Here is a 13,749-nt window from a genome sequence, read left to right as displayed (position 1 = left end):
AAGATTTTACAAGGCTATATTGAGTGAACATGTTATGAAATACTAATGGAACTAATTTGCTTTTATATGATAAAAATCTCATTCAGCATTAATTTGTTTTACCTGAAAATTTTTTGTTTTAAGATGTAGAATTATCAGAAGAAACCATAGAACCAAGTGATGAAATGATAGAGTATGACTCCCCAGAACAGTTGAATGAGCAGCTGGTGACTCTGTCACTCCTTCCTGAATCCCGGTGGAAAAATCTTCTTAATCTTGATGTTATTAAGGTAATACTATAGTACACTTAATATTGGCCCCTAAAGACACATTCCAAAAGTATTTTCTTTAGTAGAGATAGCTTCCCTTACTTTGAGGGCTTTAGGAGGAGCAGGTGATGCCTAAGGTAGTAAAGAGAATACCATTTGGTTAAATGCTGTTTAATCTAGTATGATTATCGCAAGATTTTCTCTCTATATATATATATCAACTTTGAGGGCAATGAAGGACCTTTGGATATAGCAAAAGTATAGCCTGCAGCTACAGAGCTATTAGAAATTGGATGTTTTAAGCCCAGCCTAATAAATTACTTTTTTAACTTCTGAAATAAGAAAAAAAAAATTGCCATAATGTGTGATGTTTCTATTCCTAGACATTTTGGGGATTAGAATACTTTCACTGGTCTTTTTAAAAGTAAGCTTCAGTCACCCTTTATCATACCACACCCTGCTCTGACAGCTATAAGAAGATTTGCTGTTGGGTTCAGGCACATAATTTAATATGAACTAGGTACTGGGTAGTGTCCTGAGACAGCAGTGGAAAAAAACTTAGGCCCTTTGTCCTTGAGGAGTTTACAATTTTACATTAAAAATGGACAATTATGGCATAAATTAATTTTTTAAAAGCATGTTTCATGACCCCTATTTGTGAGTAGCAAAAGCAATTGAAAGGTATAGACTAGAGTAGAAAATTTCAGAGACTATCCTCTGATAATTAGGGTAAGTATTGTTTTATGAAATGCATACAGTCACCAGAGGTTATGTGTGTACTAAGTCACATTAAGGGCTGGCATTAAAAAAAGTGTAAGGAACACTGACATAACTATGACAAGGTGCAGCAAGTATTTTTGTAACTAATAACAACACAAGAAAAGTTGTGTGTGTCTTGGGTAAGAAAAGAGAGAGGTTTTCATATGTTAATTTGACTCACAGAATTTAAAAGTGCTTCTTTTTACTTGCTCACTTTTTGAAAGATTGGGCATCAGCATAAATGTATGTTGTCCAGGCACATAATTATGAAATTTCTCCATTATGTTGTCTAGTTTGTCAACCGTAAAGGGACTACTTTATGGAATAGCTTTAAAAGCAATACATTAAAAAGTACAAGTAGGTGAGTGTAAAGGGAGCAATTAGAGTAATGTCCAATTAATTGAGCTAAATTTGGGGGCCACTCTGCTTCTTTCTCAGATATAGTTTGTTCTGCATAAAAACATACAGAAACCTGAGTGAATGCTTTTTATGAAAGAAATATGCTAACACCTTCAATATTTTTATTTCCTTCTGAATGAAAGAGGTTAGAATTTTTATTTTTGTCCTGTGGGTAACTTTTCTACTTTAGGTTTTCTTTATGAAATTAGGTGATCTCCACAGCCCTGTGGAACTTCTCCAAAGCCCTTTGTTTTTATTTACAACTCAGTGACCGTCTGCCTTCTAACTCAAGAACAATGAGTTAGAAGAGTAACTGTGACTTTTACTACACTTTCTACCATCACAAAGAAGGGCTGTGCTTTCATTGCTAGTGACAGTGCTTTGTCTGGCTTTCATGTAACAACTTTCTTTTATGCTGTGCCTCCAGGAGGCCACAAGTATCCCTGGCTTTCTTTCAAAAAGCAACTCCCCAGGGTTCCTAAAGAATGGAAGAGGAATAGTGTAAGGTAAAATTGTGCAACTCCCTTATTAGGCAGTTTACCATATGCTCCTGAGATAGTGATCTGTAACAATGTAGTCACCAAAACTGAATTCTGTCAGTGGGAATTCCAAGGGAGGTTTTCATGATAGAATTTTGCTAACACTTGAAATATTTTATAAATGAGCAACAGTATTCTCTTTTTAAAAGCACAAAGTACTAAGGAAAAATAAAAATTCCAACAAAATAGAAGAATGAGGGCCATGCTTCACAAAAAAATTTCACCAAATTACTTCTAATGGTGGAGTCTAACTCTGGCTCCAAATTTCTTTTGGAGAAAAGATATTTGAAAAACTGTTGAGCATTTATGTAAATTTTGCTTTCTAGCCCATTTTGCAGAAAAGGTGGTATTTCAGTATAAAAGAAGTTCAAAATTACTTGTTACTTCTTCACGTAAATATTCATGTTTCAGGAAAATGCGCTGTTTTTGCCTTAGAGCTTCTCCTGAACCCTGTCATTTTCCTTCTGCCTTATCAGCAAGAATACTGGAGGTTTGCACTGGGAATCCCAGTTTACGGATATCTGTGGTTTTGGTTGGTTGGGATTTTATTTTAGCATCCTAGTCTGAAAAAGTTTCATTCCTTTCTTTACTTTTTGGACTTTTTAAAAATTAAGTGGGAATTAAATACTTAATTACTTACTAGTCTTTTTTCCTTTTCTCATTTTCTCTTAATTAGAAAAAGAATAAACCAAAGGAACCACCGAAAGTACCCAAATCAGCACCGTTTTTTATTCCAACAGTTCCTGGCCTTGTACCCAGATATGCTGCACCTGAACAAAATAGTGATCCTCAACAGGTAAGAAGCAAATTGGAGGGAGCATTCTAAGTATATGGGGTGCGTATTTTGTGTTTTACATTTGTAGTTTTAACCAAGACCCAGTTTTACAGATACAGAGTAAATTACTGATAGCTTTTAATTATAAACTATAAATTTTTTGTTACATTTATGGTTTTTGAATAATGTGTTTTTGTTTTTGTTTAAGTCTAAAGTGGTAAATCTTGGAATTTTGGCTCAAAAATCAGATTTCTGCTTGAAACTTGAGGAAGGACTGGTAAATAATAAATGTAAGTTAAATTATAAAATATTGTACCAAGTATTTCAGTTTATTTTACTTTATATGAAGAGAATTGAGTGAAGTATTAGATTTCTCAGTAGCTGAAAGTAAAAACCAGAAGGACTGAAATTTTGGTTTTAATCTTAAGTAGTTTTAGCTTTGTGTTATATTAAATGAGTGACACTAAACTCAGATGATCTTGAGATTATAATAATCTTTTGAGAACCTTTCATTCTTTATGGAAAATTGGATTTTTTTTTGCTTTTGTTTTTACTTACAAATACAGTTTGCAATACAGCAGAGACTTTTGTCTTAGATAATTTCAGATATTACCAAATTATCACATAAAAAGGTAATTTTAAAATTTATTGAGTGTTTTAATAGATCTAAACTTTGAAAGCTACAGACTGTAGCTAATAATGATAGTAAGAGCTGTAAGCAATTAACAAAAATCACATTCTCCTGTTTGACTTATCCTCTTGTTTTCTGATCCAAATGCTTTGTTTTCATACCACTGTCACTCGAGTGCACATTGGCAAAAGTCAAAGAATGGTACTGATGGCTAAAGAATAGCAGGATTAAACAGGGAGTAACTTGTTATATTTATGGGGGAACAAAGAAAAAAAGCACTACTATTTAATATATACTGAAGAACAGAAAATAAAACGTATTAGACTTTTGTCATTGGTGGTGTTCCTTTTCAGAAAGCTAAAAGCATAGTCATTGCCATTGTAATATCAAATACCTCGTATAAAAGTTGTAAGTGTATAGAATATGTTTTCGTAGGATGCTTATGAAACAAGAGTGCTTACTTCTAGGGAAAAGAAGTAGATTTGGGGTGGGTAAGATTAAGGTGGAGTCTTTCCCACACACATTTCTGTAGTGTTAATGTTTCTTAATAATCATGTGGTATTTTTATAATTTTTATAACAATAGAAAGAAAAATAAATAAATTCCCTCACTTCATCTTGTTCCCAGTGGCAAATACTATTAATAACTTGGCGTATACCTCTATAGCCTTCTTACATTTGGATTTGTTCTGACTGATTCATGAGCATATTAAAATGTCTGTTGCTAGGTATTAATTAGATTTTAACAGCCTTAATAGGAAAAAAGCTTAAATTACTGAAAATGCAAAACAAAAATTAAGCCATAGGGCTTCCCTGGTGGCGCAGTTGTTGAGAGTCCACCTGCTGATGCAGGGGACACGGGTTCGTGCCCTGGTCCGGGAGGATCCTGCATGCTGTGGAGAGGCTGGGCCCGTGAGCCATGGCCGCTGAGCCTGCGCATCCGGAGCCTGTGCTCCGCAACGGGAAAGGCCACAACAGTGAGAGGCCTGCGTACCAGGAAAAAAAAAAAAAAAAAAATTAAGCCATAGAAGTAATTTCTTGTGCAATTTAAGTATATGTTGGGTTTGAAATGTAAACTAGTTTCCTAAAAGAAATGACTGTAGATAATAACTGGATTCTTATTAAAACTTAATGTAGATGAAGCTGCTCTTAACCTTCTGAAAGAATTAGGCCCGTCAGGAATTGAAACAGAGCTGCGAAGTTTGTCTCCTGATGGTGGTGGTTCTGTAGAAGTTATGAAGAGCTTCTTGAAAATGATCGGGATGATGTTGGACAAAAAGCGTGACTTTGAGTTAGCCCAGGCATACCTTGCGTTGTTTTTAAAGGTAAGTCTAGGGCTTCCCTGGTGGCGCAGTGGTTGAGAGTCCGCCTGCCGATGCAGGGGATACGGGTTCGTGCCCCGGTCTGGGAAGATCCCACGTGCCGCGGAGCGGCTGGGCCCGTGAGCCATGGCCGCTGAGCCTGCGCGTCCGGAGCCTGTGCTCTGCAACGGGAGTGGCCACAACAGTGAGAGGCCCGCGTACCGCAAAAAAAAAAAAAAAAAAAAAAAAAAAAAAAAAATAAAGGTAAGTCTAATATATAAAACAGTACTTTGCAGCTTGCCCTCCTCTAGAGTAGTGCTGTCTGATAGAACTTGCTGCAAAGATGGAAATGTTCCATATCCACACTTACCGTGTGTGGCTACTGAGCACTTGAATTGTGGCTAATGGACTGAGAAACTGAATTTTTCACTTTATAGAAATTTAGTTAATTTAAATAGCTTCCTGTGTCTAGTGACTACCATACTGGATGGCTGGATAGTGCAGCAGCTTGTAATTGTTTTTTGTTGGCTTTTGTTTTTTAACACAATTTTGACTCAACCCCCTGACTTTTGTGTGTCATCCATTTGATCAGTATACGAAACTTAACTTTTTAATGTAGTTACATTTTGGCAGGGTTTTTTTTAATGATCATGAAGAGAGTCAGGTTTTATGTTTATTTTTTGTTTTGTTTTTTCTACTGTTGAAATCAAAATATTTACTTCTATCCTGGTTGAAGGAGTTTCAAATGATTTGACAATGACAGTTGCTTTTATGACTAATATAATAGAGAACTCATGTTTATCTCAGTAGTATAATGTATTGAAGGAGGTAGATGATGCTGATTTTCAGTAATAGCAGATAAGATTCTTCATTTATCCCATAAATATCTAAAACAACTTTTCACTTGATCCAATTATTTTAAATTATTTGAAAAGTAGTATGTAGAATAAAAAAATAGAAATGCCATAAATTGTTTCTATATTCTTTCCCAAATTTACCTTCCTGAATATAAGTTTACTTAAATCTTTAGAAAATAAAGCAAAGGGCCCATAGGTCATTCATCAACAATGGGTTACTATGAAAGGAGAAACTTAAAAGAAGCACAGAAATACAGATTTAGTGTTAGAACTGGGACCTTGTTTCTGGATCTGTATCAGGACTGTCCTTATGTGGAGGAGAGTGATGACCACTTGAATTCTATTAAAAGAGTGACAGTACCATAAAGGAACTCATAATAGAGGAGAGGGAGATGGGAGATGGTAATAAACCAGCATTTAAGAAAAAAAATTAAGAATAGTACCTTCTGAGCTTCCTTGGTAAAACAGTTAAATCCAGAATAAACAAAATTTTAATTTTCTTAAATTAAATGTTCAACTATCGTTTTTCTTTTCAGTTACACCTTAAAATGCTTCCTTCAGAGCCAGTACTTCTAGAGGAAATGACTAAGTTGTCATCACAGTTGGAAGAAAACTGGATCCATTTACAATCACTCTTCAATCAAAGCATGTGTGTTTTAAATTACATTAAAAGTGCTTTGTTGTAAAAATAAACTTAGGTGACTAAATAAAGACTTTTATATTAAAGAGATCGAGTTTAACTTACAACCTTGTTATCCAAGTGTCAGTGTGAAAAGAAAATAAATGCCAGCACTACCAACTAGTCCATCATTCTCCACTCTAAATGCTAAATACTTTCTTGAAATAAAATTATACCTATTTTTTGTTTTAAAGACATAAAGAATATTCTCAAATGATTTATTTTCTGAGTCTCTTCACATCAGTTACTTGGGTATGACTTCTTTTGAATTGTCATCACCAAGCTCATGTTTTTTGAATATTTGTAACATATGAGGTATGCTGGGTGTTTAATGTAGAATATTGCTGAACTAAACTGAAAACCAATACATAAAACAGTTATGAAAATGCCTTCATGTTATAAGGTAAAAAGGCATGTTTCCTTCCTTGGTGGCCTTTGATGAAAACATAGTTAGAGCCGGAAGGTGTGTCAGACAGTGCAGCCCTCTTGCATTGCAGAAGAGGAAACTGCTGAGGTCTGCTCAGGATCTCAGAAACAGATCCAGATTTTCTAACACTGGCCTAGTTAGTCTTCTCTACATTGTAGCCTTTCTAAAGGAACTTATTCTTTTATATGAGAGGCACTTTCACAAGGCAGCTTGCTATAGGAGGCAGTTGAACAGATACCTAGGATAGGTGAGAGAAATTCAGAATTCCATTGAAGATATCCTTCAAAGGTTTTTCTTCCCCACTGATGACCTTTTTATTTGGGAAGAAACTGCCGACTGTACTTTTCTGTCATAACCATTGTGAAACCAGATAGTTCTGGTACTTTTTTTTCTCATCGTCATTTTTTTTGTGGTTCAAGATTTCAATATGTGAATTAAAAATAAGCAATTCTCAAAAGCACACTGTTCTAAAAACTTGTTAGTTTTTACACTCAAAAGTAGTGTCATTCGTAAAATTCAGCTCTTTGTATTTGAACACCAATACTATTTTATTCTAATTAGGATGTAGCTTTACAGAATAATCTCCAGAAGGAATAGTCTTCACAAGGAGATGATCAATGATAACTTTAATAAAGTGTTTTTGTTTAATGGTGAAAGGTAGAATTAGTAAACGGCTGAGGAAATAAGCCAATCTGGTTTGGTACTTTGTTCTTTTAGAAATGTATATAAACTTAATAAAGTCATCGACCTAAATGTTAATAATGATTTAAGTTGTAACTTTACTGTATTTCCCCTTGCCCCAAATACTATATTCTAAAGATATGGCAAAATTTCAGTATACAATTATGTACTATGTGAAGACTGTAAATATCTAAAACAAGAGTTCTAAACTGAAATTGTATTGCTGTGACAAATCTTGAACTGAGCTTTCTTTTTCAGGTGAGAATAGAGGAGTGTATTGTTTTTATTGGAGATAGCTTTAGATAGTATTAAAGCATCATTTTGGCAGGTAATCTTCTAAAACCTTTCCTGTATGTTTGCCATCGAGGAAGGGAGGGAGAAAAATACAAAGGATAATTTTTTGTGTATATTTTTTCTTAAAGTGTATCATTCTGTGCATCTTAAGTATAATCTCACCTAATCTCACCTGTTTACATTTGTATAGTGTGCCACAAGCTATTTAGTCTATAATGGACACTAGGGTAGTTTCCCTTTCGTTTTTTTATTTATAAACAATGCTGAAAGAATGTCATCCTGTATGACTATGTGCATATAGGGATTTCTCTAGTGTATGCCTAAGCTTTGAATTGCTGGGCCAGAGTTAGGCAGTTTTAAAGAGATACTTCATTTGGCTTCCAAAATGACTGGTAGCAATTTACAGCTTCTCCTCAGCAAGGAATGAGCACCTGCTCCCCATATCCCTAAGGACATTTGATTTAGATTTTAAAAATGTTTTAAATTAATCTAATAGGTAAAAAATTACCATTTTTATTGTTTATATTAAAAAAAATCTGACACTAGTGAAGATGGGCATCTTTTCATATATTTTAGACATGTGAATTGCCTTTTGCCAACACTGCTCATTTTTCTGTTGAATGATTTGTCTTTTTATCTCATGGATTTGTTAGGAGTTTTTCATATAGTTTGGATAGATATTAGTCTTTTATGACTGCTGCAATGTTTTCTCCCAGTTGGTCACTTAAGTCTTTAGCTTTACTTTTGGTGTCTCTTTTAAAGAGATGTTTTATATATAGTAAAATTGGTAAGTATTTTTATGATTTTTATTTCAAAATATACAGCATATTCTGTATTTTAAGATAATTATGTATGCATCCAGATCTCCATCTGGAATTGATTTCTGTGAAGAGTGCAAGGAACAGAGCTACACTTATTCAAAAGTCCAAAAACCATTTGAAGTTCATTTTTACTGATTTGGGATGCTGTTTTATTATGTGTTAAATTCTCTAATTAAGGTATTTGATATTCCTAATAAATAATGCATTGCTTATAGTTTCTGGTGTGTTTTCAGAGATGGGGGTAAAGCATTTCTAATGTTTTTCAAAATTTTTGGCTATTGGTGAGCATATCTTTTTGAAGTTTTAATTTTAGTTGCAGTAAATTTATAGTATTGATTTGAAAAGAATTACAATTGACCCTTAAACAGGCGGGGTTAGGGGTGCCAACCTTCCATGCAGTCAAAATTTGAGCATAATTTATAGTTGGCTCTCCATACCTGTGGTTTCTCCGTATCTGTGGTTCTGCATTGTGGATTCAACTAACTGCAGATTTTGTAGTACTGTAGTATATACTATTGAAAAAAAAACATGTATAAGTGAACCCACACAGTTCAAACCCATGTTGTTCAAGGGTCAACCATACAATAGTATTTCTTTTTGAGAAAACTCTATATCTTCATTAAAGCAGGAGTGGGCTTCTCTTGATTTCATAAGATTTCTTTATATAATCATACATTTTTTTGACAGATTCTTTTCTGGGGATTTTATTTTTGTTGTTATAGTGAAATATACTTTTCCTAATATATTTTATAATTGGTTATTGCTGTCATGGTAAAAGCAATTTGCTTTTTATGTGTTGATCTTTTATGACACTGCAGAACTCTTAAAAGTTTGTCAGTATAGGGCTTCCCTGGTGGCACGGTGGTTGAGAGTCTGCCTGCCGATGCAGGGGACATGGGTTCGTGCCCTGGTCCGGGAAGATCCCACATGCCACGGAGCGGCTAGGCCCGTGAGCCACAACTACTGAGCCTGCGCATCCGGAGCCTGTGCTCCGCAACGGGAAAGGCCACAACAGTGAGAGGCACACGTACCGCAAAAAAAAAAAAAAAAAAAAGTTTGTCAGTATAGTCTTAGAAAATCCAAGAGAATCCCATCTTCTTCAATTGATTTGCCTTTATCTTCTATCCAGTATTCATATTTCACTTGTTTTTAGTTAGGATTGCTTTAGCAATCTGGCACAGAATGTTGGATACTAGCAGTGCTTAGCAGAGATTTTTGTGTTGTTACTGACTTGAGTGGAAATGCTTTTAGTGTTCCATCATTAAGGATAATGTATGCTCTGAATTTCTGGTAGATATCCTTGGTTAAGTTCTACTTTATTATTAATTTGCTACTTAAAAAAATTTAAACTAGAGGTATAGAATTTTATCAAGTGATTTTTTTCAGCATATATTGGAAAATCAATATCTTTAATTGTTGTAACTGGTGAATTTTATTCAAAGATTTCTAACACTGAGTCATTTTTATTTCTGGAATAGAACTTTTTATAAGTGAGATGAAACTGGTGCATTTGTTTGCTTCATGGAATTCAGCTATCCTTGATATATTTTTTTAAACTTGGATAGTCAAAAGGGAAAAAAGCCTTGCATAAAGTCTTTATTATATGGTGATTTTTACCTACTTAATTTTTTCTGTGGTTACTGAACTAATTGGACTTCCTGTCTCTTCTCAAGCCAATGTTGGTAAACTATATTTTCCTTACAAATCATGACTTTAACCTAGATTTTCAAATTTATTAGTGTAAATTATATTAGGATTATGCCTTTTTATTAATTACTAGGTTGCAAGTGACCAAAACCTAACTCAAATACATGAGTATCTGCAAAGTCCTGGGATAAAAATTGGCTTTACCTATTGATGGATCCATGGGTTCCATACGAATTAGTCCCTTTCTCCATCTCTCCTTTTTATTCTCATTATGGTTAACTGTTCAGTCAAGATCTCTCTTCATTCCCTCATTCATCAGATATTTATTGAGAACTTAGTATGTGCCAGCATCTTATTTGTGCTGGGAATATAAGCGTTCAAAACTGGAAAAAATACAGCTGCCAGCAGCTCTGAATTTACATATTTTCCACTTAAACTAATTAGAAAGTGATTATCTTTAAACAAATCCTGAAATAGAATTTCAATGAGCCTACTTAAACTTTGAACCATAGTTAAGGGTGACTGTATGGTGATATATTTAGGCAGAGGGAGAGAGGCCTGTAACAGATCACAGTTTTCCATGACTGTGGGTGACATTTGGAGAGCTCTGAACTTTCCACCTGTTCACGAGAGGAACGAGGGAGAGCTGAGAGTATAGTGTCCACAGGCTGGCTGCAGAGCCACTGTGACACAGTGAGCCATGACCCCATAGCAGAGTGTAACTGCACCATCCTAGCCCAGGGTGCAGCTGGAAGGCTAGCTGCGACTTAAGGCACAGGCTAAATGGGATGACAGTGGTGGGTGGAGGGAGGAGGAAAGGATCTGGCAACACAGAAGGCTTTTATCCACATGCCATCTTGGAAAGGAGAAGGGAGTGGACTGAACCACTGAGAAGAAAGCAAGCCTTAGTGGATAATTTGAAAATAAAATTTCACAAAATGTGTATTCAAAAGAGCCTAAACTAATGTGAAAGACACTGAGATACTTTTTATTTGGTAAATTTGTTTCCCCATCCCCCAAATCCAGTGGCATGACGGTTTAGGATGAAATTCAGAATTCTGTGGGATGTTTTTCAGTGTCTGTACTGTAGGCTGAATTTCCAATTCCAGTTATGCTAATTTCCAATTACAGCTGAATTCTACTAAATATCTCTAAAGGAGTACATAAAATATTCATTAGTTTTCATCTCCATTTTTTAAAAAGTGATTTATCTACACAGACATGCAGATAACAATGATTTAATGTTCATGGGAAAAAATAATGGCACAAATCCTAGACAAATAATTTTTAGCAATATCATTTATTTTCTATTACAGCCAGGAATGTATATTTCAAATCAAAGGTTTTGTTACCATTTTAATTTTTTCCACTGTCTCTGACTAACCAGTTCCAACTTATTTTGGCTCTTTTTCCCTACCCAAACTTTCCCAGTCTGGCCTCTGTCCCATAACTCTGGCTTTGTTTCCTCACTCCTGGTCGCACCCTGCTGTCTAGAGTAAATATTGTGCAAGCACAGTGGCCGAATTAGTGGCAGGTGCGAGGATTTTCCGGCCTGGATTCACCTTGCCCTGTTGATTGAGTCTCTTAAGCAGTATAACATACGAAAAGGTGACAGCCTCCCCACCCAGGACAGTGTTTCGCTCCTTCCTTCAGTCACTGACTTACTCATTCTGCCTCATCAAATGCTACTCACTTAGCACCTACTCTGTCTCAGGTGCTGTTTTATGCTCTTGAAATACTTCAGAAAATAAAACATACAAGGACTCTGGTCCTTGTGAAGCTGAGTTTTAACTCACCATTCTTTCAAAATCTCTTGGTTGGCCATTTTCCTTTGCTCTCTTTTAGCGCAAAGACAAAAGAGATCGTTTCTAAGCCTCTACACTTCGCAAAACCAGCGACTGCCCGGAGTTTGTTACAAAGCGCGGGCCCCGTGTGCGTGCGTGCGTGCGTGCGTGCGTGCGTGCGTGCGTGCCTGACGACAGAAGGTCTCAAGCAGCTTCTAAGCGTGCGAGATACCTACGTGAGAGAGAGGACGACGTGAGGAAACGTCTGCTTGCTGTTTCGCTGCGGTTCTTTTTTAACAAAGAATTTGGTTATAACTTAGAAAAGCAATGCATATAATGAGAGTAAACAATTAAGGGGGAAAAAAAAACCTACGTTTTTTCTCAGAAGACGCCACCTCTCCGTTTTCTGGAGACAACAGGTTGGTACCAGTCGGCCAGATTTGAGGAAGCGGAAGCGGAAGCGAGGCATCGGCCCGGCCCCACTTGTTAGACTGGGCTCATGGATCTGAGGGCCACTCCCCAGGCGGCTGGGTGCCAGTGCTCGCTCTTGGCATACTGGACACAGTATGACCCGAAGGGAAGGTGCAGGCAGGATGCCTGTTGCTGCGGTGACAAGGTGAGGTGAAGGGCGGGGACTGTAACAGGTGAGGAAATAATTGGTATACGTGGGGACCGTGTGCTTCCCTCAATCCATCCCATTCCCTTTCCTCAGTGGTTCATTCACAATCCTATGTGGGGTTGGACAAGGTGTTGGAGATACCGACGCAAATAAGGCAACTAGACCCCAAACTCCAAGAGATGAGCCACACAGGAGGAGAGCATCTGCCTCTGTGAGCCTGGGCAGGCTGCGTGGAGAAGAGGACAACTGTCAGGAGAGCTCAGAGAGAGGTGGGTGGGGCTTCCCTGGTGGCGTGGTGGTTGAGAGTCCCCCTGCGGGTTCGGGGGACGCGGGTTTGTGTCCCGGTCTGGGAAGATCCCCCATGCCTCGGAGCGGCTGGGCCCGTGGGCCAGGGCCGCTGGGCCTACACGTCCGGAGCCTGTGCTCCGCGGCGGGAGAGGCCACGGCAGTGAGAGGCCCGCGTACCGGGAAAAAAAAAAAAAAAAAAGAGATGTGGGTGGCCAGGGGAGTGGTGGAGTAGAGAGAGACAAGAATTCAGAGACCAAGGGGAGCTGAAAAAGGCAGTGGAAAGTCAGGGGTGGCTACATGCTATTTGTTACCTCTGGAGGAGTGTGGAGACCAATGGTCCTTGAACTAAGTACAAAGGAAACGAACTTTTCTGCAATATTTTATGTATTTTTACTTAAAATTAGACAAAATCGGATAAAATATTGGTTCTGGGTGTTGTATGCTTACATTTCAGTACTCTTTATATTTAGGTGTTTGTTTCGTTTCTTTTACTCTATTTTACTTTATTTTTTACTCTTTTCATTTAGTTTTTCAAATAAAGTTTGTTTATGTATATAGCTTAACATCCATCCACCCAAATGTACATACATCCTGTTATGCACATATATTCTATGTGGCTGGCCAGAATTGCATTTCCTCCTGGAAAGCACCACTGGAGCTACAACTGTGCTTGCTGCCCTAATTACTGGACCTTCACCCAGACCTTCAAACTTGAGCTGATGACACTCGCTTGGGGATGCAAGTCCCTAGCATTGGCTCTTTTAGAGGAGGTGATACTCTCCAGTTCCCATCTTCTCTTGGCACTTGGCTGACATGAGCTGGGATGTAGGAGACCCATGGAAGTGGCCATGACTCACCTGGCGCTAGGCTGAGCCTGGAGTTCTTCCAGGAAGTGGTGGGAAGGACAACTGGCAAAAGAGATCCACACCTAAATAAATGGTGTGGTGCATGCCTGAAGTTTCCCAGAAAGCTTGAGGAATACTGGGGCTGAGAGTTTCACT

The 13,749-nt window shown here is 37.2% G+C and overlaps 1 protein-coding gene across 1 annotated transcript in view; it reads left to right on the top strand.

The window, feature by feature from the left end:
• WDR36 (WD repeat domain 36) overlaps positions 1-6,234 on the top strand; it is a 37,230-nt gene extending 30,996 nt beyond the window's left edge. The window contains exons 19-23 of the mRNA XM_079702542.1: positions 124-269; positions 2,622-2,741; positions 2,929-3,010; positions 4,488-4,675; positions 6,045-6,234. Coding sequence (XP_079558668.1) covers positions 124-269; positions 2,622-2,741; positions 2,929-3,010; positions 4,488-4,675; positions 6,045-6,194 — 686 coding nt within the window. The 3' untranslated portion in view covers positions 6,195-6,234. The remainder of the gene's footprint in view (positions 1-123; positions 270-2,621; positions 2,742-2,928; positions 3,011-4,487; positions 4,676-6,044) is intronic.
• Positions 6,235-13,749: the final 7,515 nt, after the last annotated feature.

Source organism: Hyperoodon ampullatus, assembly GCF_949752795.1.
Source record: "Hyperoodon ampullatus genome assembly, chromosome: 4".
NCBI lineage: Eukaryota > Metazoa > Chordata > Mammalia > Artiodactyla > Ziphiidae > Hyperoodon > Hyperoodon ampullatus.
Note: the sequence above shows the minus strand (reverse complement) of the source record. Positions and strands in the feature narration are given on the sequence as shown.